The sequence below is a fragment of the Rhinopithecus roxellana genome, chromosome 8 (assembly GCF_007565055.1).
Source record: "Rhinopithecus roxellana isolate Shanxi Qingling chromosome 8, ASM756505v1, whole genome shotgun sequence".
Classification (NCBI taxonomy): domain Eukaryota; kingdom Metazoa; phylum Chordata; class Mammalia; order Primates; family Cercopithecidae; genus Rhinopithecus; species Rhinopithecus roxellana.
Window position 1 is genome coordinate 33,793,673 of NC_044556.1, and position 22,104 is coordinate 33,815,776.

At 41.4% G+C, this 22,104-nt stretch overlaps 2 protein-coding genes across 4 annotated transcripts; one reads left to right on the top strand and one right to left on the bottom strand.

The window, feature by feature from the left end:
• Positions 1-57: 57 nt before the first annotated feature.
• WDR77 (WD repeat domain 77) lies at positions 58-9,087 on the bottom strand. 2 transcript variants are annotated; one of them, XM_030935176.1, is made up of 11 exons: positions 8,741-9,087; positions 8,304-8,489; positions 7,243-7,384; positions 6,903-6,952; positions 3,835-3,905; positions 3,652-3,706; positions 3,107-3,178; positions 2,440-2,548; positions 1,810-1,878; positions 1,099-1,174; positions 981-1,043 (listed from the first exon to the last, which is right to left on the bottom strand). In XM_030935176.1, exons 1-11 carry the CDS (start codon positions 8,853-8,855, stop codon positions 981-983), a joined length of 1,008 nt encoding a protein of 335 aa, XP_030791036.1. In that variant the 5' UTR covers positions 8,856-9,087. The 2 variants fall into 2 exon arrangements, with proteins under 2 accessions (XP_010357387.1, XP_030791036.1); XM_010359085.2 differs by having other exon boundaries at positions 58-1,174.
• Positions 9,087-21,033, top strand: ATP5PB (ATP synthase peripheral stalk-membrane subunit b). Of its 2 annotated transcripts, XM_010359086.2 has the most exons (7): positions 9,087-9,268; positions 9,525-9,561; positions 13,836-13,981; positions 15,713-15,876; positions 16,250-16,375; positions 18,761-18,940; positions 20,539-21,033. In XM_010359086.2, the coding sequence occupies exons 1-7, from the start codon at positions 9,229-9,231 to the stop codon at positions 20,614-20,616; spliced, it is 771 nt and encodes a 256-aa protein (XP_010357388.2). In that variant the 5' UTR covers positions 9,087-9,228; the 3' UTR covers positions 20,617-21,033. The 2 variants fall into 2 exon arrangements, with proteins under 2 accessions (XP_010357388.2, XP_030791037.1); XM_030935177.1 differs by lacking the exon at positions 18,761-18,940 and having other exon boundaries at positions 20,539-20,712.
• Positions 21,034-22,104: the final 1,071 nt, after the last annotated feature.

Below are 22,104 nucleotides of genomic sequence, written 5' to 3' on the forward strand. Positions count from 1 at the left end.
ACATAAGTGAAATATATCTAACCACACATGACACACACGCTTCAAAAAAGACAGGCCAACAATGCCTAAACTAGTTTACCAACCAGTATTTCTGATTTTCTTCCTGATACTGGATGTTAAAACCTTAGAAATCTATAAATACTGCATTCAGACTTTCCACATCAAGAGAAAGGGGCCCAGGGCAGAAGATGTCAGGCCCCAGGCTGTTTGGGGTGGGAAAAGTAGCAAAGATTTCTCAACAGTCTGTGTCAGTTTTCTAACTTAACTGAAACGCCTTTAAGCTCTCCTTCATCCCCAAACTTTCCCCTATGGCATCTATGATAGAAAAACACTCCTCTCTCATATATGCCCCATCACTGGGGAGCCGGGGGGAAGGGAGTGGGCATTACACAGGCAAGCCAAACTTTTTATTCAGCCAGAAAATGGATTTCTGATTCAGTTTAATGGCAAAGAGTTATGTAAATCCGTACCAAGTCCTGCTTCTTCCTCAAAGTGAACTGGGCTGCATTTTTGTGACTGGAAGCATTTCTCGTAATGGTGAATTAAGCACTTTAAAAAAATAAAATCAATCCCATCTCTATAAGTAGCATAAGAGCTGCTTCCAAGAACCCAGGGATGCCCACATCCCATAACCCACCCAGACACAGCCAATTCCTCATAGACAGCTACATGGGAAGAATAAAACCCTTTTGTCAACTTGTTTTGGGGGGTGAGAGAAAGGCAGTGCTTAGGGAATATGTAGGATGGATTGTTTTATTCCTGACACTACCAAAAACTATGAATCTACACACAGTCACACGCACATACATGTCCATTTTTAAGAAAGCTTTTCCTCCCTGTGACTACAGGAACCCAGAATCCAGCCTCCCTCAGGCTGAGGGACGATGCCTATTAGTGGCACAGATCTAGCATATCAACATACTACAGAAGGCTCCTGTGTTGTCTCACAAGCTGAGAGGGTAGGGCAAAGAAGTGGACACTCATGGGGGACTTGCTTTTTGTCTTAAATCCAATCTACTCAGTAACACTCGCAGGTCCAGGGGCTGGGAGAGGTTCTGTGGGTACAATGTGGTGGACGACCTGATGGTCCCAGCCCACTGTGGTAAGCAGGGAGTGATTGAGCGGGGACCAAGTCGCATCTCTCACAAAGTCTCTGTGGGCTCGGCTTCTAAACCTAGAAGAAAGAAAAAAAAGTCAGGGCATAGTAGAGACAAGAAAAGCAGACCTAGAGAAAAAAGAGAACCCAACACATCTGGGGCATATTTTTTGGGTATGTTACACACATTTCACCAACTGTATGGCCTCATCACCAGGATAGCAGTGTAGCTATCCACAGTGGATGTCATCAATCATCCAATTCAGTCCTCTATTTTCATAGATGAAGAAACGCTGGTGAGAACAAGACAGTGATGTGGGGCAGTAACAGGCAGCAAATCATGGCAAGGAGGGAAGTACAATTCAGGTCTTCCAAGTGCTGCCTTTTACCCTGTAGCAGACTGCATTTCATATGCAGTTCTTTATGTGAAAGGATACACTGCCGCCCCCTTGTGGGAGAGGGCTGGAGTGCTAGACTTAAAAATTCCACCTACCACCCCGCTCTACCAAGGACATGGCTTGCCCTTGGGGTTGTGAATGTGCCCCAGGAACAGAGAGGGTCAACAGCCAGCCTGCTTCCATTACCAAGTCCCTTCAGATACAGACGGAGAATCTGTTCTCCAAAAGCACAATACACTTTTCTGAAGAGGAAAATGACTCACCCACCCACTGCTCCCCTTCCCTGATTCCCAAAGGATTCCACTTCACACTTACACCTCAGAAAGGCTTGAGTCCAGCACAGCAAGTGAGCAGTCTTCACTGAGAGAGGCCAGGAAGGGAACACTATCAGAGGGAGGAGAGGGTTGTGAAAGGCAAAGCCTGGATCCCAAGACAAAACCTTAACTGATCCGGCGCCACCACTACTGTGAAGTGACCCAGGAAAGGCAGCCTGATTCCCACTTTTGGCTAAGGTCTGGCTACTGTAAGTCGACACTAAAAGTTTCAAGTAAAGATGAGGGAAATGAAGCAAAGTTAGGGTTGACAACCATCCTGGCAACTAACCACCCCATCTGGTCCTTCTCTATAGCTTCAGCAATAACCCAGAAACACAGGCTTTTCCAATCTCACAGTCCTAGAAGCCCACAATATGAACCATTTTGGGTGATGGGCAGGAATGAGACCACATTTTAGGCATTTCAGACAGAAACCGTATAATCAGAAAAATCCTTTGATTTCCAAAGGATTCCACTTCCCACCTAAGAGATCTTTGATGTTCCAAAACCTTAGCTAGAACACTGTCTGCTTTAAGGAACTACTTAATCAGCTAATGCTTTGAAAACATACACACACACCCTCACTGTTCCCAATTATACCCATCAGGTCCCTGATGACAAAGAACGGTACCTGTGTGGGGAGAACACCAGCCCAGTGACACACTGGGAGTGTACAGCTGAGCTCAGGACACAGCTTGTACTCTTGGTATCCACAACGGAGACTGTCCCATTCTCATCACCTGTAGAAGAGAAGGGAAATGTCATGGTGATTAAGAGCATGGACTTTGGTGCCAAAGATTTGAATCCTAGTTCCTCAAGCTTAGAAAAGTTAACCATTCTGAGCATCAGTTTTCTCTTTTGCAAAGCAGGAATAAGTCACTGGATGATTGGGAAAATTAAGTCAATGAATGAAGCAGTTATTATTTTAACCACAAACTACGTCACCATACACACAGCCTCATGACCACGATAGCTCTACACCTACCCACAGTAGAAAAGAATTCGCTATATAGCAATCCACTTGCTTTGTGGCTCACTGACTTACAGCCATGCCCAGAATACAGGAGCTGGATCAATCAATCAAAAATCAAATCCACTGGGAAAATAATCATGTTCTCCAAAGCTACACTAAAACTACCTTGGCATCACCCCACCTCCCCACCCTCAATTCATAATTCATCTAGTGTCCATGATGGCCAAGACTGAGCAGCAAGGGCCTTGTGCATTGTGGAGTCAGCTCTTTCTCTTTCCTCCTCCCCTTTCCCAGAGTCAATATGAAGTCTGACATGCCGCCTTACCAAAGACAAAGACTTCACTTTGCTGAGGATGCCAAGCCAGTGAGGTAGGAAGGTAGCCAGATGCACTGCAGCCTGCAAAGGAGAGAAGAGGGTCTGGATAAAAACTCAAAAGAGTCCAGAAGAAGCAGTTTCTCAAATGACATCACTCTAAATCCTGGGAGCACCTTTATTTGATTTCCCAAACCCTGCTAAGTCAGCAGTGTCCTCATCCTTGAGCCTCATAACCATTTATCCACCAGCTTCCTGCCCTTTCTGGACATGAGTCACAGGCAAGTTTCAGGCACAAATCATGAAGATAGCAATTCTGGTCCCTTTGTCCTCCCATCTAATAACGTAAATCACCCACCCAGGAACTGGCCCTTCCTCTTGGTATGCATTGCAAGAATGGGGTTAGCAGAGTCTCAGTGGAAAAGAAGGAGATTATGTCACTCATGTCACAGTAACTACCCTGGGCATCTGGCAACTATGCTTTGACAATGGCCAAAGAAATCCTCTTCTATCAGGGTTCCAAGTACTATTCTCCCACCAATGAATCTCAGACTCACCAATCTGTGATGCTGGCTTGGGACAGCGGGTATCCCAGAGCAAAATTCTGTTGTCCTAGAGGAAGGTGGAACAGAAAAAGGATCTCACAGTCCAAAGCGCTGCAGGCCAGACAGTCTCCACACTAGAGACTTTGGCCTATGGAGGGCTGGAGTGTGTTTAGGGAAGAAAGAGCTATCTCTTACCTCGCTGCATGAAAGAAACACAGAGTCCTTGTGAGGAGAGGCAGCAACACAAGTGACCTGTGCAGCATGAGCTATAAAGGAGAGAGAAAGAGAAACATGATAGAAAACAAGCTGAAGCATTACAAGAGGGCCAGCCCAGGAACAATCAAGGTGCAGGAGGGAGGGAGGGCTGGTCTCATGATACAATTTAACAAATTTCCTGGGAGATTACGGATTAGACAAAAGCTAAGAGGAGAAGTTTATAGACTTATAAAACCTAAAAAACCTTGTGAAAAAAAATGTATTAGTAAAAACAATGAATGAGAAATTAGGAGCTTAGTAAGAATAACAAAGGAATTTCCAGTTAAGGCATCTTAGACGTGAGATCTAAATAATTCTAGAATAGCAGTCTTCATACTGGAGCACACATACCTCCAAGTAGTATACAAAAACTTTCGAGGGAGTTCTGGGCGCTAATAGTATTAAGAGAGCCAACTTCTCTAATGTTCTCTTTCTTAAAATTGAACTGCCTCTATTTTCACAATCACCCTTCTCCCACTTTAAAGAAAGAACACATACCTGTCATTCATCCCAGATCTTTCCATGGTACAGTGCTCAGGGGTATGAAAACATAAGGGTTCTAAACTAAGGCACAAAAGGGGCTTTTCCCTAAGAACCGAAGAGCAAAAAGAAAGAGCATCTAGGCAAAATTCAAGGAAGGGGCGCTGATCTTGTTTCAGTCACACCACAAACACAAGTACGGTTCTGCGACTTCACTCTGCTTCTGTCTAATAACGAGAACTAAAAAATATGACAGATCGTCGTGATAAGAACATATTCAACAACTTTATCTGAATCTAAAAACAAAGTCACACTTTTTCTGACAGAAAATTTAGTCTAACTTGGTCCACTGGCTTTACAATGCAGATTGGCTTTTGCCAGTTAGGCTATTTGGTAGACATTCATACAAACTAAATAGGATTAACCTGCAAATCTAAAATTCGGACAAACATATGCTTGAAATAAGTATATAATAAATTATATGCCAGAAATTACCTTCTCTGCAACTAGTTAAAAAATTTCTTTAGGTATCAATTTAAAAATGTATGAGGGGGCACAGATTTTCAAAATTGTTTTAGGAGGTCTACATGTAAAAAACTTTAAAGTCACTGCTACATGTTAATTGGAAGCTGTGGAAACCTTTTCTACAGTCATTTTACCAGACTTTCCCACGTAGTCTGAATGTGCCCCCCCACCCCACCCGAGGCAGAAGGATGGAAGTAAACCAGCTTCCATAGTTCTTTCCTAGCCCTAGAAGTCACAGAAAGTCAACAGGATAAGAAGTAAGAAAAGGAATTTATTGCTCACTTGAAAAAAGCAAAGCTCTGGGACAAGCACCATGGTGGTAAAGAAAAGATGAAGAATACATGGTTCCTCTACCCTCAAAGGTTTTGGGGCAAGATGCAGTGGCTCATGCCTGTAATCTCTCAGCACTTTGGGAGGCCAAAGCGGGAGATCCCTTGAGCCCAGGAATTTGAGACCAGCCTGGGCAACATAGCAAGACTCTGTCTCTACAAAAAATTAAAAAATAATAAAGGATTTGGAATTCAGCAGGGGGAATAAGACACAAACACAAAGAATAACAGAAAGGCTGCATGGCAGAAATGCTGAAAAACAGTTAGCATTAACCAGGAAAGCACATATGTCTAAGCAATAAAAGGCAAATATAATAGACATAGGGCATTGACTTTTTTTTTTTTTCTCCTGAGACAGCTTCACTCTGTTGCCCAGGCTGGAGTGCAGTGACATGATCTCGACTTACTGCAACCTCCGCCTCCTGGGTTCAAGCGATTCTCGGGCTTCAGCCTCCCAAGTAGCTGGGATTACAGATGTGCACCACTATGCCTGGCTAATTTTTGTACTTTTTCGTAGAGACGGGGTTTCGGCATGTTGGCCAGACTAGTCTCTAACTCCTAGGCTTCATATGATCTGCCTGCCTCAGCCTCCCAAAGTGCTGCGATTTCAGGCGTGAGCCATTGCGCACAGCTAGGCATTCAACATTATTGTAAAACTATTTGCAAGTGACCCTGAAGGTCCAGGATACTGGACCTTGGATATGAGTCTGTGATTTCTCTGGTCTATAACTTAATCATGTACTTTGAAGTTAGAAATGGCAGGGAAAGGCACTTAGCCATTGAGAGAACCACAGTGATCAATCACCCAGCATCTAAATCTTGAAACATGCACACATTAAGGCTCTAGACGTTATCTTCACAAACAATGGCTCCCAAGATAAAGTCAACCACTAGTGCTGTTAATGAAAGTGAGCAGAAAGAGGTGCATTAAAAAAGCAATGGTTCTCAAAAGAAAACAGACATTTTATGAAGGTAAATACTCAAAAGTTCAAGATTTGAAAGTCTCAAGATTTATCCCTCAAGAATGTCAAGGATCTAATAAGCTTGAAGAGAGGAAATGGAGTAAAAGAGTTTCAATGCCATTACAAGAAAATGGGATTTTAATCCAGTGGCCACAAGAAACTAATAAAAGACCAAAAGAGCTAGATTGCTAGTGGAGACATGAGTGCTACTACCTGTGTTAAGGTAAAGCCTGAAAGTGAATAGGGGCATAGAAATGGATAGGAAGGTGACTGACCAGTGGAAAAGACTAAAAAGAACTTAGTGGCCAACTGATGGTGAGGAAACAGAAGGGGTGGAAAAGGACCAAGAGTTTGAGCTCTGTGTTGCCAAGGTGGTGAGGCCATCAATAGAAACAGGGAAACTGGCTGGTCTGAAGGTAGCAAGTTATCTCAATTGATTGTTCACAGTCAGTTACAGACTAAACTCCTTGTCATATTCTTCCCCCTTTTCACTACTGTACTTGACTAGTCGAATTAAAAAAAAAAGAAAGAAAGAAAGAAAAAGAAAGAAACAAGGAAATTGAGAAAAGGACAAGGGGTAGATACTGGAGCCTGACTACTGTTTTATAAGAAAACTATCAGAACATGTAATTGCTGTTCCTAACATCAAAGCAAACTTCAAAAAGTCCAAAAACACAATAGCTAAGACCAGGGCTAAAAATGAAATACTCACCTCGGTATGAATTCAGTACCACCTGCTGAGCAAGGTCCCAAACCTTGATGCTAAGAGGCAAAAGGAAACAGACATTTAATCTTGACCTACACTAGCAACATAAAAACGTGTTCAAACAAGAACTTCCTGTAATCAACATTCCCCAAGTCTTTGCCTCCTGGACTGCTGCTATGGTCTACTTACAATGGACTGCAAAATCACTAAGGAAACCTTACAGACATGCTAAAGTTAGTCACTGAATTCTTAGAATAAGCCCAAAATGTTACCTAATGAGGTTAACAGGATAGGAAAGGCGCCCAAAGGATGCTCAGAGACAGAAGCAATGAGAACAGGGACCCACCAGAAGTCTTTGCTACCACTGACAGCTTGTGTGCCAGAGCTCAGGACACTGACTGTAGACACAATGTCATCATGCTCATATTTGCAGAACTTGCTGACAATAAGTGTTTCATTCTCATCTAGTTCCCACAATTCAACAGCACCTGTTGGGGGTAGGGTAAGGAAAACATGAGCTTGAATTATACCAAGGCAGTAATTCACTTCTAGGATTCAAAGAGCCACTGTCACTAAATTAACAAAGTTAGTTAGTTATTCCTATAAAAGCAAAGTCCACATCACTGAAGAGTTTACCTAATTTCTGAGCCTTTGACTTTATTCTGTGTTACTGTTTTCCTAATGACAGCCCAGACAAGGAGGTGGAGAAAGCCAGTGATGTTAACACTTCCCAATTATTTGGACACTAATAAGTATTTGCTGAACTAGTTGAATAAATGTCTTGCAGAGTCTTTAAAAATATGTTGAATATTTGAACGTCTTGCACGGTGACTGGCTCAGCATAGAGAATCCGCCAAAAGTTTTCTTGATTATGTACTGTTCAAGCTCAATTGTCAGAGAGGTTAAATCTATAAGTGGGTCTTTTAAACTTCCATGCAATGCCAGCCAACTTCCAAATTCTGATCTAAAAAAAAAAAAATGCCAAAGCCTGCATCGCTGAGCCTACAGTCAACACAAAGAAAGCAGAATGAACACAAGAAAGCGGTAAGAAATGGAAAGAGACATGTAGCACAGATTGGCTTCAATGTCATCTTAAAATCAAGATTATGCTTGGTCTGGGATGCGGGGGTTAAGGAGCAGGTTACACAGAAGAAAAATGGTTCCAATCCGTTGCTTAATTTTGTTACGGATTTTTCTAGGAAATCTCACCAAACAATTTAGAATTTTAGAAAAGATATTTCCCACCTACACAAGAGTTTGCATTCGAGGCCAATACTCTCCGGCTCCTCCAAGCACTGAACATGGGACATTAGATATTGAGCTCAGCCCTACCCGTACCCCAAGCCTCCATTCTACCACTCCACCCGGGGGTGGGGGTGGGGGGTGGATGAGGGGAAAGTGACTCACCTGAATCAGAGGCCACCAGAATACCTCTCTCCCCAACCCAAGTGAGGTCAGCCACTCCAGCCTCCGTTTGGACTCCAGCGGAGCAGAAGCCTTCGTTGGGGGCAGCACAAGGGTCCTTAAAAAGCCAGAGGGAGCCGGCCCAGCAGCGGCCACTCAGGCTGGAGGCCCCGAGGAGAAGCGCCCCATCTACGGGGGGTACAAGCTGTCAGCGCGTGAAGGGTGGAAGGGCTCGCCTCCATGGAGACCACACAGAACAGCGTTCGGACCGGGTCTGGATCTGAGCTCAGGAACGCGGGGCAGGGCTAGGGACAGCTCGGCGGCGCGACTCAGGGGTCAGGATAACATGCAGGACGGGGATGGGCTGGGAGGGTCAGTCTCTGGGGAGGGGCGCCCTGGGCCGGGGTAAGGAAGCTCCCAGGCCCGGGATCTCGGCTCACCGGACCGGTACCGCGCAGCCTCCAACTGTCGTTCCATGCAGGCGGGCGCATTAGGGGGAAGATTCCACTCCCGGGCCGCCGGGGGCACTAGGGGGGGCGGGGTTTCCTTCCGCATCTCCACGGTCCCAACTCCAACCTAGACTCAAACTGGACGCCAGCCGGAGACTCAGCTCCGATAGCAAACCCCACGTGGTGCGCCTCTGAGCCTCCGCCCCTCTACCGAGACTACGGCAAGTCTACTTCTCGCGAGAATTGCTTCTGTGGCTCCATCCTGCTTTCCGGCTGTCGCCCTCCTGCGATAGGTTCTCAGCGTTACTTGCCTCGTCTCGCGATAATTTGTTTTTAAAAATCTCCCGAGGAAAGTTGAAGGAATACTACAAAATTTTCATCTCGCGAGACTTGTGAGCGGCCATCTTGCTCCTTCCCTGACAGGTTCTCCTGTCGGGGTCACAGGGACTCTAAGATTGCTACCTGCGCCTTCGCTGACCATGCTGTCCCGGGTGGTACTTTCCGCCGCCGCCACAGCGGGTGAGGGGTGTAGACGCTGCTCTGGGCTATCAGAGTGATTGGAAAGAAGCGAATCTAGGGGTCACGGGGGAGGGGAGAAGGGCGCAGCGACACGGGCCTGAGCGGCGAGTGATCAGCGCCGCTGGGAGAGGAGCGTGGGGACTTAAGGGACAGGAAAGAGGGGTACATAGCCTTAGTGATCGAGCCTGGCGGGGATGAGGAAGGGACAAACCAGATGTCATTTGACTTTGCTGACCTTCGCCTTGTCTATCTGCAGCCCCGTCTCTGAAGAATGCAGCCTTCCTAGGTCCAGGGTAAGTGTGAGGATAATGGTCCCTTTCGTCTTTGTTTTTACTATCTTTTATTTCTGGATTCCTGCCCCCACCCCGTTAGCTTTAGGCCAGAAATCTCTTTCCGATAATTTTGGGACACTTAAACCCTCTTTCAAACACTTGTTCCCGCAACTGCCAGGAACGCTCTCATTATCAACTAATGACCAAGACTTTACAGGATAAGTAACGTATGCTAACTAAACTAGAAATTGGTTTTGCTGTCTTCTATGCCCGCCCCTCTCCTTTGTGACCTTCCCTTGGGACCTTATGACATGTAGCTTCCACAGCCTGAATCAGAGTAGATTACACACCCAAGAACAAATTTTGTTCAATAAAACAGTGAAGCATGTTGTTTATAGTCTATTTCCCAGATACCTAGTTTTTGCTGCCATATAATAACAATCAGAGAAATCATTCATTGATTCAGTAAATATTTATGTTGCCTAAACACATAACCAAGGATACAAGAATGAGTATGGCAAATTACCTGCCCTCATGGAGCTCACAGTCTAGGAATGGGAGGCACCTTTAGAGTACTGGTTTAGAGTGAGGGCTCCAAAGCCAGTACAGGGTCCCACTTACTAGCTGTGTGACCTCAATTTCTTCATCTACAAAATGGCAATGATAGTGCATTGTGGCTTTTGAGAATTAAGAGACAATTTCTGTGAAACTCAAAAACAGTTCTTGGTACATGGTGTGTGTTTAGTAAATTTAGCAGCTGTTTGCATTAAAATTGTTTCATAAGACATGTCCATTTTCCTAGAGATTTCTTTTTACTTCCAAATTTAGTTCTAAAGCTTGCAAATTATGTTAACTATCAAATTGAAAAACTGGACTTGAAAAAGTGGTCTTGTCTGTAATTAAGTCTCATGTGTGCAATGAAGTAAGGCTATAATTGACTGCTTCCATACAGACTTGTAAACAAATAATTGTAATACCAGGTAATAAATAACTTACATTTACAAGATACAAGGAATATCCTTGGTTTTCTTTCACACTTCATGTCCAGTACCTCAGCAAGGCTCTTCCTCTAGAAATTTGGACTCTGACTGCTGCTTCCACTACCGCTAAGGTATGAACCACCGCAAACTTTCACCTAGGTATTTTAGTAGTCTCTTCATTAGTCTTGCATCTCTATTCTTGTCCTGTTACAGCCCATTCTCATAATAGCCAGGAGGATTATGTCAATATCCCACCAAAGCCTTCCAGAGCTCCCCATCCCACCTGAATAAAATCCAAACTTAGCATAACCCAGAAGGTCCAACATGAATCGATCCCATCCTATCTCTTGACACCATCTCCTTCTGTTCTCTTTTTAGATCATTCTTCAACCATACTGGCCTTGGTGTTCCTCTGAAAACTACCAAGCGCATTCGTGCCTCAATATCTTTCTACTTGCTCTTCTCTCTTTTCCTCAGATCATTGGGTCAAATGTCATCTGGCTCCCTACCCAAAAAAACTTCCACATTCTGTTGCTCCCTATCCCCTTACCTTGCTCAGTTTTTCTTCATAGCACTTACAGCTGCCTGAAATTTTGTATGGAGATAACACACTCACCCTTCCCATACCCCCAACTAGTATGTTGAAGGCTGGAGCTTTGTTCATTGCCATGTTACTGGTACCTAGCATTAGTAGAAAGTCAATAAATGTTTTATTGATTAAAAGAATGAATGTTAGCCCAAAATGGGGGAGGGCTTTACACATCCGGAGGCTGATTGGTCTTGGTAGTCATTGCTATAAAGTCATGGTATGAAAGGCATACAAGACAGAAGGAGCAGCATTGGGCAGTTTTTTTGTGGTGTTTTTTCATTTGTTTTTGAGAGCTGTTAAGTAATTCCAGGAGAGTAAGAGAATGAAGGAAGTTGAGGTTGTAAAATTTGACAGGACCAGGCACAGTGGTGGCTCATGCCTATAATCCTGAGGCCAAGGCAGGAGGATCACTGGAGCCCAGGAGTTCGAGACTAGCCTGGGCAACATAGTAAGACAAAAACAAAACAACAAAATTTTTTTAAAATTCTAAAAATTAGCTGGGCATTGTGGTGTACGCCTGTACTCCCAGCTATTGGGAAGGTTGAGGTGGGAGGATGGCTTCAGCCCAGGAGGTGGAGGCTGCGAGTGAGCAGTGATGGCACCACTGCACTCCAGCCTGGGTGACAGAGTGAGACCTTGTCTCAAAAAAAAAAAAATGACAGGTACTAGATTATATATGTTATATTAAGTAGTTTTCAGTAGGCAGGAGAGAGCCTGTTGAGTTTTCAAGTCAAATTTTCATTTTAGAAACATTGGCAGTAATGTGAGAGGGCTCGGTTTAAGTTGGGGTATTTAATAAGAAGCAGAGGCCAGGTATAGTGTCTCACACCTGTAATTTCAGCACTTTGGGAGGCCGAGATGGCAGATCACTTGAGGCCAGTAGTTTGAGACCAGCCTGGCCAACATGGCAAAACCCCATCTGTCCTAAAAATAAAAAAATTAGCTGGGTGTGGTGGCACACGCCTGTAATCCCAGCTACTCGGGAGACTGAGGCACAAGAATCGCTTGAGCCTGGGAGGTGGAGGTTGCAGTGAGCAGAGATCACGCCACTGTGCTCCAGCCTGGGTGATAGAACGAGATTCTGTCTCAAAAAAAATAAAATAAGCAGAGAGATCAGGTTTTGGATTGTTAAACTAAGCAAGAGGTGATAAGGGCTTGAACTAAGGTAGCTAGTTAGGGAGACTTCTCAGCTTAAGCATACCTTTTAGTACTATGATTTAAATCAGTGGTTCTTAGCCTGGGGTGCTTTGCCTGCAGGTGACCTTTAGCAGTGTCTGGAGATATTTTTCAGTATTACCATTGGGTGGGTCGGGGAGGAAGGAGGCTACTGGTCTCTGTTGTGTAAAGGCCACAAAGATACTGCCAGACGTTCTACAATGCACAGAACAACCTCTTACAACAAAGAAGTATCCAGTCCAAACATCAGTAGTGCTGAGTTGAGAAACCTTGATGTAAATGAAGGAATCTCAAGCGTGATTCTCAGATTTCAAAACCTGGTGGGGTAGCTAATATATTTGGAGGCAGAAATAATATTCAAAAGATAAGCATTGTACCAAAATAAATGAAATAATGTAAATTCTTACATTACAAGGAGATAGAGGTTGACAGAGTAGAGGAATGGGAGGTGGGAAGTGGGACAAAAATATACTGAAAACTTGAAGGAGACTAAACTTAACAGCAGACATAAAGGGACTAAATTTTATTTCATCAGAAGCCTAAGGAGACATCAGTATGCTGTAACTGTTAAAAGTGTAGTCTTAAGCTGCTTTAATACAAGAATAGTTTCCAAATCCACTGTTGATAACAGTTCAATTGTTCAAGCTCAGTACTGGCAATAGCAAGTTCTCAGTAAGTATTTGTAGAATGAATGAATTGGCCAGACTATACTTAGAGTATTATATACAGTTCTGTTATACCTCATTTAAAAAAAAAAAAAAAAGACAAAACCAGAGAAGTCTTTATGGGCAATCAGGATTGTGAGGGAACAGATGTTTCACCCAGGTACATGTGTGTTATCTTACATAGAAAAGCAAAATTAGAACTAAGAATGGATTGAGGTTCCAAGAATGTATGCAGCATCTCAATTCAAAGATGAATATAATTAGAGCTACCCAGTACTGAAAAAGTCTGTTACATATAGTGATTAGCACTCCCATCAAAGAGAGTATTCAAAAATGTTGAGGAGCCAACATACCAGGCATATAATAGCTAACCACTTACATAGCACTTTTCCATGTGCCAGGCATCATTCTATGCACTTTACATATATTAACTCAGTTAATCCTGTCAACAACCATATAAGGTATTCTTTTATTTCCATTTTACTGAGAGAAATCTGAGATTACAAAAGCTTTAAGTTCTTTACTCAAAGTCAAGGGGCAGGTCTAGGATTTGAACTCAAGGAGGCTATCTGGCTGCCACATCCACATTCTTACATATTTCAGTGCTAATAATAGACATACACAGTGCTAGACAGATGATCTGCAAGGCTTATAGAAAGGATTCCAGTATTGGGTAGAAGGTTAAGTGTCTGTAATTAATTCTTTGCTCTTGTCACAGCTGATTACTGGACCCTAACCTTCCTGTTCCCAGTCCATTCTCTTTCCATTATGAGAGTTAGAAAACTGTCTCAATCCTCAACCCCATTTGTTGTTTCTGCTAATTATTCACACATTGTATTCTCCTTAAAGAAATAGGCTTTACATTTGTACAATTATTACCTGTAGAGTATTGCAGGCAACAAGGACCTTCCATACAGGGCAGCCACACCTTGCCCCTGTACCACCTCTTCCTGAATATGGAGGAAAAGTTCGCTATGGACTGATCCCTGAGGAATTCTTCCAGTTTCTTTATCCTAAAACTGGTGTAACAGGTGAGCATTTTTGCCTGGTCTTTGATAATATGGTTTGATGGCATCACTAAAATCAAATTAGGTGGGTTTTCTTGTTTGGTTGTTGTTGTTTTTTTTTTTTTTTTTTTTTTTTGAGACAGGGTATTACTCTATCATCCAGGATGGAGTGCAGTGGCACAATCACAGCTCACTGCAGCCTCCACCTCCCCAGGCTCAGGTCATCCTCCCACCTCAGCCTCCCGAGTAGGTGGAACTATAGGCATGCATCCGGCTCATTTTTCAATTTTTTTGTAGGGACAAGGTTTCACCATGTAGCCCAAGCTGGTCTCCAACTCCTGGGCTCATGGGATCCACCCACCTTGGCCTCCCAAAGTGCTGGGATTACAGGCTTGAGCCACCCGCCTGCAGCCGCAAGTCAGCTGTTTTCAAAAGGAAATTGTAACAGTTGATTTGATTGCTCCAACTTGTTTTTGGTATAAATGTATTTGGGATTTTAACTTAATTTTACAGAATTATCTCTTGTTTGTTAGTAGATCAAATTTTTTGATGCCTGCTCTATGCCAGGCGCTGTTGAAGGCATATGGTGTTAAACAGTGTTAAGTGCCTGCTGTCATAGAACATACATTCTGTTGTAGGATGACAATAAAGAAATGAGTAACTGTATAATATACTATTAGATAGTGAAAAGGGTATGAATAAAAATGAAGCCAGGTAAAGCGGGAGTCCCCTGATTAAGTTTATGATTCTCTCTACTATATGTACTGCCTTTCTTGGCCCATACCCAAGTATTGCTATGACTGTGGAACATTGGAAGCCAAAGACTCTTTTTTTAGCCCTGGAGTCACCTAAAGTAGCATTTTCCTAACTGAAATTGCTAGAAACATTAGTCTCCTCAGACTTCAATGGCTGATAAAAATGTTACATATGATAGATGTTTCTTGCAAATTCATATTTAAAATTTGTATATTAAAGACAATTAAAAAAAAACTGTTGGAACTTTGTATGGGAAACCGGGTAAAATGTATTTGAGTTTGTAACCCTGTTATTGTCATGATACATCCTGCCATCCTGTGATTCTCAGAAATACTGTGAAATGCTTTCCTAAAAGCCTGCTGTGGGCCTCTCTTACATCCTGTGAAGCATGGAGGAAAGACTAAAGAAATGTAAATCATGGTTTGCATCCTTTCAGAATACATGACCTGGTTAAAGAAAAAGCCGTATTTGAAGTGTTGTAATTAGGTGCTACAGGAGTTGGGAATCCTAATATTTATTCATTCTTTTATGTACATACCACTTTGTAGTTGTTTTTCCTTGTTTCTTGTGTAAATTTTAACCTATCTAGTGTTCCCATTCAATAAATAGTATATTTTGCTGGACAAGTTACTTCAGAAAGTTATCTGGCATCTTTGTAGAATAGTTTAATTTACGGTGCTGGGTATTGTGCTTAACATTATTTCTCAAATTTATCAGACTGAAGAACGTACTGTCCCCATTTTACAAATAAGGAACTAAATTCAGAGATTATTTAGATTGCTCAGTTTCTTTAAAATTGTAGAGTCAGTATACAAATTTCCCTGAGTCCATATCTTTGTTCTTTCAGCTCTACCGTACTGCTTCCCAATCCAGTGTTTTGTCTTTGAATCTAATTAAGTTGTTACTTTGCCTTCTGCTAATCGAATACAGAAGTGCCTTTCTATCTTCCCTCTTTTAGGCATAGCATATTCATTCATAAAATAACTCTTCTTCTTGTAGGACCCTATGTGCTCGGAACTGGGCTTATCTTGTATGCTTTATCCAAAGAAATATATGTGATTACCGCAGAGACCTTCACTGCCATGTCATTAATAGGGATAATGGTCTATGGAATTAAAAAATATGGTCCTTCTGTTGCAGAATATGCTGATAAACTCAATGAGGTAAGAACCATAAACCTTATTTCCTATTTTAGACTAGCAGAAACATGAAGGCCATCTAGTGATATTTTTGATATGAGTGTTAGGGGAGCAACACATAGAAATGAATCTAATGCTTCAAATAAGTGTTAATGTTAGTTACTAATTTGAGATAATTTTTTTATATCTACTAAACCCTGTAGCTTTTCTATAATCATTCAAAAGGTATTGTATAGTTATTATGGGCAATTATTTTTAAGGATTTGTGCATTTCTTTCTATTTTCTTTGTGGCTGTTTTTACAAATTAGAGATGCAACTTTGAAGAAGCATGAAATGAATCTCCTTTTTTTACCCTTTGTGCTTTCACTGATCTTTTTGTTGCTATCACAATTGTAGCAAAAACTTGCCCAACTAGAAGAGGCGAAGCAGGCTTCCATCCAGCAAATCCAGAATGCAATTGATATGGAGAAGTCGCAGCAGGCACTGACTCAGAAGCGCCATTACCTTTTTGATGTGCAAAGGGTAGGTTTCAGAAGTTTCTAGGAAGAATGAAGTTACTTGTGTGTATTTTTTTAATTCAGAATTTTTTATGAAGAATGATTAAATAGATTGAACATATTTTATTTAGAAAAGAACATTTATGTAGCAGTTGGCATTCACGGCTATTCAAACATTTAAGAACTGTCAAGTGGAAAAATAGTTCAAATTATTATACAATTAGAAACCGTAGAAGCTATTAAAAAAACATTTCGGATCCACACAAAAAGAAATAGTCATTAAGTTAAAGCTGATTTTAAAATGACATGCACTGTATAAGGAAGACTATAGGTAAAATACATCCTGTGTATTTCATACACACTTGCTACAAGAACATCTTAACATCTTTGCTGTAAGGAAATCTGATACTGCATATTCTAAATCCACAAAGCAGGCTGGGCACAGTGGCTCACATCTGTAATCCTAGGACTTGAGGAGGGTGAGGCAGGAGGACTGCTTGCACCCAGGAAGTCAAGACTGGAGTTAGAGTAAGCATCTGAAATAGTTAGGATCTTGGCCAATATTTCTCAATACTGGCTAAGATAGTAAGCATCTGAAATGTTTAGGATCTTGGCCAATGTGGTCTCGGTACCGCATGCATTAGAGTTATCTTTGGTGTTAATTTTTTTTGCCTCTTTCCAAGACTTGTGGAATCAGAACCTTTCTTAAGGGCTATCCAAGAATCTGTATTCTTTTAAACAAGATCCCTAAGGACTCGTAAGCACATGGATATTTGAAAAATCCCAGAAAAATGTTCATTCCATGTATATTTAGGTTACAAAGGGAGAATGCTTCCTGCTTCTTGTGTAGTATATACACATGTGAATGCATGCATACATATATTTTGGCTTTTTTAAAAAAACATATTGGAAAATGTAGCTTTTTCCTAAGAGTGAAATGATAGTAATTTAGGTTTTTATTTATTTATATTTACTTGATGGATATTTATTGAGTTCTTCCTATGTGGATATTCTGACCAAGGCAGAGTGCTAAAAATATAGTGGAGAACAAACAGCTTCTGCCTTCATGGAGTCTTATTTTCTAGCCAGTCTTTGGGAGAAGCACAGAAAATAAATAATTGAACAGATGCAAATGTCAACAGGTAGTAAATGCTAGATAGAAAAATAAACTAGTATTAAAAAGATTGCAGGCCAGGTGCATTGGCTCATGCCTATAATCCCAGCACTTTGGGAGGCCAAGGCGGGAGGATCACTTGAGCCCAGGAGTTTGAGACCAGTCTGGGCATAGACCCTTTCTACAAAATTGCAGGAAGAAGGAGTTACTGTTTTTATAAGAGCATTCAGGAAATGTCTCTAATATGATAATTGAGCAGAGACGTGAAAGAACTAATAGACCAAAGTATGTGGGTTTTTGGGGAAATAAGTGCCAGGCTGAGGGAAGAACAGTTGCAAATGCCCTAAACCTGGAAGTTTGCTTGATATAGTCAAGGAAAAGTAAGAAGGTCCATACAACTGAAGTAGAATTGGTGGGGGGAGAATAAAAGGAGACAGAGGGTGGCCTGGGACTATGATACATAAAGACCTTAGGCTCCTATAAGAACTTTGACTTGGACTCTGAATGAGAGAAAGTCATTGAAGGATCACTCTGATTGTCTTGTTGCCAATAGCCTTCAGTTCGGTGTGCATTGGTTTGTGATGCCTATGGGTTAGCTAAGTAGAAATATATAAGAGCTTGACCTTGTAGCCTTACTGCCTGTATGCTGATCTTGGCTTCATAGTTTATTAGCTCTGTAACCTTGGTCAAGTTTCCTAACTTCTGTCTCAATTTCCTCACTGCAAAATGGATATAATTATAATAACTATGCCATGGTTTCATCATAAGGTTTAATTGAATCCAAACACAAACGTGTTTAGAGTGTAGTCAGTACTCTACAAATGTTAACTATTATTTGATCTAGCAAGTATTATGACATAAACACAAAGACAAATATACAATGTGTGCACCATTATTTGTAGAACCAAAAAATTAATTATGGAGTACCAGTATAGTGGAATCCAATGTAGCTTAAAATTGAGGTAGGTTTTTGTGTCATAATTAATAAACATGATGTGTATATGCCTATATTTTGATGTGTATACCTATATTTTTATTAAATATTTCTGGGAGGGAATACAAGAAATACAGGAAGTTAGTGGCCTGTGGGGGGACTGAAGGAGACTTATTTCTTACAGCATACACTTTTAAGTATATTTTTGCCATATGCTGTTATAATTTCTAGGTATATATTTATTAAATAAAAGAATTCCACATAAAATACAAAAGAAGTGGGGCATTCTCACTGGCAGAATCTTCAGAGTAGAAGTATTCCTTCAAGTATACAATGTTTATCATTTCTTAATTTTGCCCCAGAATAACATTGCTATGGCTTTGGAGGTTACTTACCGGGAACGACTATATAGAGTATATAAGGAAGTAAAGAATCGCCTGGACTATCATATAGCTGTGCAGAACATGACGCGTCGAAAGGAACAAGAGCACATGATAAATTGGGTGGAGAAGCACGTGGTGCAAAGCATCTCCGCACAGCAGGTACACAACACTTTTGTAGGTTCTGACATTGTACTGGTATCTCTTAACAAGTATCTGCTGATGTTTCGTTAAGGTAGGAATAGCTGGCAAGGAGTCTTTAGCCTAGAAGTAGGGTGTAACCCCGGTTTGTTTTTCTGGATAGTGATAAGCAGGAAGATGCTGCCTATCTGTCAGGATGGCTTTTCTCTTTCTTCAAATTTGGGTAGCATTAACTGATATATTTAATTTCTCTATAAAACAGACTGGGCTGGGCATGGTGGCTCATGCCTGTAATCCCAGCATTTTGGAAGGGCGAGGCAGGAGGATCACTTGAGACCAGGAGCTCGAGACCAAGCTGGGCAACATAGCAAGATCCTGTCTCTGCAAAATATTTAAAAAGTAGCTTGGGTGCAATGACAAACGCCTGTACTTACGGCTACTGAGGAGGCTGAGGTGAGAGGATCTCTTGAGCCCAGGAAGCATAGGCTGTAGTGAGCTCTGATCGCACTGTTGCACTCCAGCCTGGGTGACAGAACAAGACCTTGCCTCAAAAAATAAAATAAATAAAAGACTGAACAAGGCTATTTCTAAGCCCCTTCCATTTTCTAATTCCAGGACATTCCATTTCTTCTTTTCACCTGCATAATGTGTCTGTTTTGAACGGAAATGTTTTCTGTTTGCTTAAACTGAATCGGTTTTTTTTCATGTATATTTTTGCTTTAATATGACTTGATTTTTTTCTTTCTCGGGGTTATAACGTTTAAGTATTTCTGGTCATTTTCACCATAACCTATGTAGGATTAGAAAAACAGGGTCTAGGCCGGGCGCGGTGGCCCAAGCCTGTAATCCCAGCACTTTGGGAGGCCGAGATGGGCGGATCACAAGGTCAGGAGATCGAGACCATCCTGACTAACACGGTGAAACCCCGTCTCTACTAAAAAATACAAAAAAAAAAAAAAAAAAAAAACTAGCCAGCAAGGTGGCGGGTGCCTGTAGTCCCAGCTACTTGGGAGGCTGAGGCAGGAGAATGGCGTAAACCCGGGAGGAGGAGCTTGCAGTGAGCTGAGATCCGGCCACTGCACTCCAGCCTGGGCGACAGAGTGAGACTCCGTCTCAAAAAAAGAAAAACAGGGTCCTATCAAAGTTTTTTTCTTTTTTTGGTAAACTGTCTTTTACATAAATGTAATATACATGCTTAAGAAACTTAGAAAATACAAAAGAAGTCTAGAAAAGAGACTAAAAATTATTTTCATTCTTAACATTTGTATATTACTAATATTTGTTGAGTTGGTCTTTTTCAAGCAGCTGTTAGTTGTACAAGCCAACATCAGTGGCAGATGGTTACAGGAATATCTGGTCTCAGATTCTATACAGATTTCACTCATAAAAGCTGTGAGCCAGGGAATTTCAACTAACCCCTTGGATTTGCTTAAAATAAATTGTATCTCCTCTGTGTTAGTTTTACTTCTAAACCTCTCTAGTAGCCGTATAATGTTAAGCCAGTAATCATCTTGAGGTTCTGGTCTGGTAGGAGGTGTCTTTTAGAATAATGGTGTTTATACTCTATACTTTTCTATGTTTTGGAAAGATCTAACCAGATTTCTCTTTCCTTATCACAGGAAAAGGAGACAGTTGCCAAGTGCATTGCGGACCTAAAGCTGCTGGCAAAGAAGGCTCAAGCACAGCCGGTTATGTAAATGAATCTATCCCAATTGAGACAGCTAGAAACAGTTGACAGACTAAATGGAAACTAGTCTATTTGACGAAGTCTTTCTGTATTGATGTCTACTGAAGTTATGGTTTACCCTTCCTAAAAATGAAAAATTTTTTTCATATAGTAAGAAAACAAAATCTCTATCGGCCAGTCAGATGTTTCTCATCCTTCTTACTCTGCCTTTGAGTTGTTCCATGATCACTTCTGAATAAGCAGTTTGCCTTTATAAAAACTTGCTGCCTGACTAAAGATTACCAGATTATAGTTTAAATTTGCAATTAATTCTACCATCTTGCAATAAAGTGACAATTGAATGAAACAAGGTTTTTCAAGTTGTGTAATTCTCTGAAATATTCAGCTTTTGTCATCGGGGTAAAAATTAAAGATGTCGTTGAACTACTGTCTTGTTTATGAGACCATTCAATGATGAACTATTTCTGGCTGATAGGTTATGAGACCTATCAGCTTTCTAGTACTCTTAAAATAACTAAATGGAATATTATATATATTATATATATTAATTCATATAATTGACATTACTATTTTAGTAGTATGCCTGTAGAAAATATTATGGACTCAGTATGTCATAAAATCACTCTTCAGAATCCAGCAAGCCAGGTGCAGTGGCTCACACCTGTAATCCCTGCACTTTGGGAGGTCGAGACAGGTGGATCACTTGAGGTCAGGAGTTTGAAACCAGCCTGGCCAACACAGTGAAACCCTATCTCTACTAAAAATACAAAAGGTTAGCCGGGCATGGTGGCAGGTACCTGTAATCCCAGCTACTCAGGAGGCTGAGGCAGAAGAATTGTTTGAACCCAGGAGGCAAAGGTTGTAGTGAGCCGAGATCACACCACTGCACTCCAGCCTGGACAACAGAGCGAGACTCCATCTAGAAAAAAAAAAAAAAAATCCAGCAGACACCTAACAGGAACATAGAAAATAACAAGTGTTGGCAAGGATATGGAGAAGTTGGAATGCTTGTGCACTGTTTGTAGAAATATGAAATGGTACATGTAGCCACTATGGAAAAGTGTGGTGATTCCTCATAAAATTAAAATGGAAATACCATGACCCAGCAATCCCACATCTACATATATACTCAAAAAAATTAAAAGCAGGGTCTTGAAGAGATACTTGTACACCATGGTGATAGCAGCGTTACTCACAATAGCTAAAACATGGAAGCCGCCCAAGTGTCCATCAGTAGATGAATGGATAAGCAAGATGTGGTATATCCATGCAATGGAGTATTACTCCACTTCAAGGAAGAAAATTCTGACACTGGCTACAGCATGAATGAACCTTGAGGACATTTTGCAGTTTTACAAGATGAGTTACAGTGCTGGATAGTGGTGATGGTGGCACATTAAGGATGTATTTAATACTGTTCTTAAACAGTACACTTAAAAATGGTTAAGATGGTAAATTTTATGTGTATTTTACAATTTCTTTTTTAATTGAAGAAAAA

Coding starts and splice junctions, on each gene's coding strand:
- WDR77 (XM_010359085.2), bottom strand. CDS start 8,855: ATGCGGAAGGAAACCCCGCCCCCCCTAGTGCCCCCGGCGGCCCGGGAG. Junction 3,179..3,651: donor CAAGCCAGCATCACAGATTG/GTGAGTCTGAGA, acceptor TCTCCTTTGCAG/GCTGCAGTGCATCTGGCTAC. Junction 1,879..2,439: donor CTGGTGTTCTCCCCACACAG/GTACCGTTCTTT, acceptor TCCCTCTGATAG/TGTTCCCTTCCTGGCCTCTC.
- ATP5PB (XM_010359086.2), top strand. CDS start 9,229: ATGCTGTCCCGGGTGGTACTTTCCGCCGCCGCCACAGCGG. Junction 9,269..9,524: donor TTCCGCCGCCGCCACAGCGG/GTGAGGGGTGTA, acceptor GTCTATCTGCAG/CCCCGTCTCTGAAGAATGCA. Junction 16,376..18,760: donor ACCTTTTTGATGTGCAAAGG/GTAGGTTTCAGA, acceptor ATTTTGCCCCAG/AATAACATTGCTATGGCTTT.